Below are 5,584 nucleotides of genomic sequence, written 5' to 3'. Positions count from 1 at the left end.
AAAAACCACAGGCCAGAATCCTCAGTGACAGTAGCATCTTTGTGCCAAATCAGAGCTGAAACTACCATCACGGATTTCACGCCACTAACTGCAAGATCCCTAGTCGGTGTAGTTAAAAAAACTTTAATAACCAAGAATTTGCTCAGTTATTGGCACACTGTGAACCATAGCTTTGAGGTTATTTATCGGTTCACTAAAATGTGTGTCATATGCATGAGCTCTGTAAAGAGTCCGGAGCAGAATACCACCTTTAGGTGGTTAATAGCGCCCCCTGCTGGACAGACATCCACCTACATGGCCCCCTCACCAGTGGCTGAACAGAGTTCTTACTCAAGATGGGTTCATCTCACAATCCTATTTTTTTTTTTTAAGATTTTATTTATTTATTCGACAGAGGTAGAGACAGCCAGAGAGAGAGGGAACACAAGCAGGGGGAGTGGGAGAGGAAGAAGCAGGCTCATAGCGGAAGAGCCTGATGTGGGACTCGATCCCGTAACGCTGGGATCATGCCCTGAGCCGAAGGCAGATGCTTAACCGCTGTGCCACCCAGGCGCCCCCACAATCCTATTTCTTAAACGGCTTCAGGCTTCTGCCTCTTGAAAACTATTGAGCCTAGGATGTATTTGAAGGATGGATGAGTCAGACGTGATTGAGAACTGACAAACAAGCCTTGATAATACTTCACCTCTGTGACCAACTGTAGGATTAAAAAACAACAACCACCTTGGTAATATTGTTGATATCAAGAACCTGTCTACTTTACATTGTTACATTCAATTGTAAAATCAGCTAAGCCGCATGCTCTCATCAGGACTTCGTGTATAGGTAAAAAAGGGATGGCCAACCCAGCGACAAATTATCTATTTAAAAATGGTCCTAAGAGATGCTTCTGTGTTTGGCACTTTAAGGTCGCTGTTCGGCAGAAGTTTAGCATTAATAGTCTCTAAGGTGTGCTTTTATCAGGTTTAGAACTTATGTTGAGTTGTCTTTTCATGGGTTTAAGTAAAAGTTAACCTTGATTAAAAAAACAAACCCACAGACTAAAAGAAGATTTAAACAGAATAGATAGCTTCCTGGAATAGTATGCAGTTTATGTAAATATCATCTGTGAGTCAGTAAGCTAAAGACAGCCCCAAACAAAGGATAATAATATGAACAAGCAATTAATAGAGAAAACAGTAGTCAACTAGCTTTTGAAAAGATGTTCAGTCTTGCTAGAAATCACCTTAAAACCACAGCGAAATATCATTCACACCTATGAAATTGTCAAGCATGAAAATGATACCAAGTGTTGAAGTGTTGATGTGGGTGGAACACTGGAAGCTCTCATATAAAGGTGGTGGGGATATAAATTTAGCATTTATTAAAATTGAAGATGCAAAAGATATGAATATAGTTGAAAATAGTAAGGTGAAGACATAAAGATGGTGGGGATATAAATTTAGCATATATTAAAGTTGAAGATATGTCTACAGTACAATCCAGCTATTCAGTTCCTAGGAATATATTTGAGAAATTCCTGCGTATGTACATAGGAAACATAAAGGAGTGTTCAAAGCAATTTTGTCATAATAGCCAAAAATTAAGGGGAAAAACCCCTTGACTGTCCATTAACAGGGAGAATGAGTAAGCTGGTGCTTTCATATATCGGAAGAGAGTTGTGGAAATGAATGCATTAGATCTCCACATAGGAGTGTGGGAGAGTCTCATGTAGAGGATTAAGCAAAGTGAAAAAGGCTAAGTCCCAGAAGCGTAGTTTCGCACATACACAGAGAGGTTTAACACCCACAAACCAGTACTACGTATCACATACAGACACCAAGAGAGTCTTAGTCTATGCAGCACGTGCTTTGCTCATTACTTGATCCCTGTGATAATATGGCCCTTGAGTTGTACAGTAGCACTAGGTTATTTCTTTTCTGGGAAGGCTTCCCAGAGGTAGTGATTGTGCAAGCTGGATGATGAAAAATGAGCATGGGTTTTCTAAGGAGAATTCATGCCCCGAAATTAATGTACTAAAGTGGATTCTTTGGCTCACAGAAAAGCTGCTCCAATATTCACTTAGGACCTTTTGATTTATTTAATACATAATTCTAATAAACTGTGTTGGCTTGTAATCCATGGCAGATTAGACTGCCAGACGCTGATACACAAGTAAATGAGAGACGACAGCCAGCTGTGAGGTGTAAAGGCAGGGAAAACCACCAAATGCCTGCAGAAGAATTAAAACTAAAAGTAGTCTAAGGCTAACTCTAAAGGCAGTGACTCTTGTATGTCCTGGTAACTCCACATAGCAAGCTGCACACCATGTTGATGATGACCCCAGGTTACCCAGATGTTTACGTTTCAGTTCGAGATTTCAGGAATACTTATGATATGTATTTGAAACATTATTCATCAATTTTTTGAAAAATATTTGGAACTTAAAGGAAACCGTTTTTCTGTTATGCAAAATGAACCTCTTTGGAAGCACATTTCTAAAGTATGCGTAGGAAGTAATGCATTTCTATATTCCGTTTATTCAGCATACATTCCTTGAGCAGTTACTGTGCGCTAGCAGGATGTTGACCGTGGCCATACAAAGCAAATCAGATACTTCATTATCTCGCTCACTAATACAGTGCCTCCTGTATGATGTGTTAATATCTTTCTGCTTAGGAAAAGAAGAAAGTGCTAATTTGGCTGTGTGATCTCTGCTATACTTGTACCATTTTGAAAATTACAAAAATTAAAAGTGTAAATAACTAAAAACTGTTGGATTTAAAACTTCAGTTGAGAAGTGTGGTAACAGTGTATGCTTTTATGAATTTCCCATAGGCTTCTTGCAGTATGTATTAACAGATTTTGAAATGTTAATCTCTTTAATTTTGTAATCCTAATTATAAAAATTTATCCTGAGAAGACAAAGAAAACTAAGCAGAATGCTTTTAAATGATGTTTACCTGGCATTATTTATAGTAGTGAAAACTCTAAGCATCCAGTAGTAGGGAATTGGCTAAATTATGTTATATTCATCCATCGGAATTCCAATTTGATAATATTTAATGACATAGAAAAGTGCTTATAGTATGTTGGTAAATTACCAAAAAGGGGGAAAAAAAAAAGCAGCTGGAGGAAAAGATGCCAAAATACTAAGCGATTATTTGTGGTAATAGGATTATAGGTCATTTTCTTTTTCCTTTTTACTCTTTACTCTGTTTTCCAAATTTTCTACAGTAAACATATACTAACTGTTATAACTGCAAAAAATCAAGTGATATCTGTAAGATAGCACGTATTTTCCATCCTAGAATACATTTTTTGAAATGTATTTTTATCTTGGAAGATCATTATTGACCACAGTGGTTCTCTTGTGGATACTGTCAATAACCAAGACTTGAACTTTGCTTAAAGCCATTATAGTATAATTTACCATTTATAATTATATTAACTCATTAAAAACGGCATTTTTATGCAGGTTCTTGTCTCTCAAATTGAAGAAATAAATGGAAGTACGTATGTCACTAGAACCGTAGAAAAGTATTCACAGAGATGAAAGGGAGAAACTGCATGTAAGTAACGCTCTCTGTTGCTCATGAATTTGCAGTTCCTCGGTGGGTAGTGCACTTCCACGAAGACGCTGCTGTGCATATATTACCATCGGAATGATATGTATTTTCATTGGAGTTGGATTAACTGTGAGTATTACTCTACTGACTGTTAGAATTCTTTCTTCTCTACTTTATCAGTAGTAAATGATGAGGCCTGAGACAACCTTCAGGGATCCCCAAAGAGCCTGCCACCTTTTGGCATCCCTGGCCCAGAAGCTTCTGAAGGACTGTGGGCAATCTGAAGCCCAATCCATGGACCTGTTTTTAAGGGAGCTTGACCATCCTGTGAAATGGTGTTTTGGGACTCCTCTGAGGTCCTTGACATCCATTTAACAAAAGCCCATCGTTTTTATTTGGTGCCATAGCAAAGCAAAAGTAATAATCAGCTCTGGAGGTCTGAAAAACCATTCTCTTTATTCAAGTTAAGCATGGATTGATTATCATTATGGAGGTGGCTTATTTTTAGAGGAGCCTGAAGCTAACTAGTCGGCACGGGGGATTTTTCTCTCCCAGGAGGAGAAGGGGTTACTGATCTTTTTTGCTGCCATTTACTTCCCATTCTCCTTTGTCCCACCTGGTCTCATATTATTAGAAACACTCCTTTTGTATCATACAACACTAAGGAGTTTAGATTACAAATTTAATTACTTATAGAAATAACATGTTCAAGTGGGCTTTTCTGTTTATTTCGTAAAATTTATAGTTAATATAACTAGCAGTATTGCCTACTAACTTTACCCTGTCAGTGATAGTCAACAAATTCATCAACTCATATTTCATAGGAATATGATGACCTCAGGGATATTTTTTATAAAAATCACATGTAAGCCAACACAAGCTCCTTAAGCAAATATTTGCTTAAAGTTTTTAACCTTTTGTTATTATATTGTTTTTTATTTTAGGTTGGCACCCAAGATTTTGCGAGGCGATTTCATGCAACCTATGTTTCTTGGGCAATTGCTTATCTCTTAGGGTTGATCTGCCTTATCCGAGCTTGTTACTGGGGAGCCATAAGAGTGAGTTACCCAGAACACAGTTTTGCATAAGCTTATAGTTCAGTGATGCAGGTGAGAGTATCTAGCAGTTCTTGATAAGCTACTCTGGACATCTTTGAATCATTCATCCTAATGGATTCCATTCTGGTTTCTGTATAAAGTTTCAAGACTTTGGGAGTATTTTATGAACAAATGCTCATTGCACTACATTATATGCAAATAGTTTGTTCTGCTGCTAGGTTTTCAAGCTCTGAATAATAAACTGTGTCTTCATGTCCTTTTACATCTTTTAAAGATATTTTTGGATTTGTCACCAAACATTACATATAACATCGCCCTTCCATCATTTTTAAATCAGTTATTCCATTACTTGCTGATCTGTGAGTATTCCCAAGGAGTGTTTATAAATGTTTCTACAATAGCTTCACATTTATACTCACATTTTAATTAAATAGTATCAAAATTGCTTGCTTTAAAATCTAAGCAATATGCATTTTGCTTGAACTGCTTACTGTAACTTTAACCTAAGATCATAGTGACCTTATTCAGGAAAAAAAAATTGAGTGTACCTTCAAAGACTTGACATTCTTGTCAGATAAAAACCATTTCTAGATACTGTATGCTTGTTTTTTGTTGTTTGTAGAAAGATACAATATTTTGGTAGTAATTTAAAATACAAGAATGAAAATATTTATTTGTCCACAGTTGGAGATAACGTTGGATAAATGTTTTTTCTCAAAGATCACAGGACTTTTGTCTTTCATTTTTGTCTGCTTTTTTATTTACTAATTATAAAAGTTCTGGTCTAGATTTATGAAATTTAATGTTAATCAGCTGTACGTGTTTCTTTATAGACCTTGGAGGAAGTATTTCACATAACATGTTTTATAATACTTAACCATTTAAACAAAGATATATTTACACTGGGTTGCCCCCTTTTTCATTAGATCATGGTAAATTTTTCTTATTGGGCTAATTATGGACTACTTATATGAGGAG

The 5,584-nt window shown here is 36.4% G+C and overlaps 1 protein-coding gene across 1 annotated transcript in view; it reads left to right on the top strand.

Moving 5' to 3' along the window:
- PIP4P2 (phosphatidylinositol-4,5-bisphosphate 4-phosphatase 2) overlaps positions 1-5,200 on the top strand; it is a 68,852-nt gene extending 63,652 nt beyond the window's left edge. Inside the window, exons 6-7 of the mRNA XM_011221539.3 lie at positions 3,587-3,677; positions 4,493-5,200. Coding sequence (XP_011219841.2) covers positions 3,587-3,677; positions 4,493-4,636 — 235 coding nt within the window. The 3' untranslated portion in view covers positions 4,637-5,200. The remainder of the gene's footprint in view (positions 1-3,586; positions 3,678-4,492) is intronic.
- The last annotated feature ends 384 nt before the right edge of the window (positions 5,201-5,584 follow it).

Source organism: Ailuropoda melanoleuca, chromosome 9 (assembly GCF_002007445.2).
Source record: "Ailuropoda melanoleuca isolate Jingjing chromosome 9, ASM200744v2, whole genome shotgun sequence".
NCBI classification, from domain to species: Eukaryota; Metazoa; Chordata; class Mammalia; order Carnivora; family Ursidae; genus Ailuropoda; species Ailuropoda melanoleuca.
The sequence above is the reverse complement of the archived record's forward strand: the minus strand, read 5'-3'. Positions and strand labels throughout refer to the sequence as shown.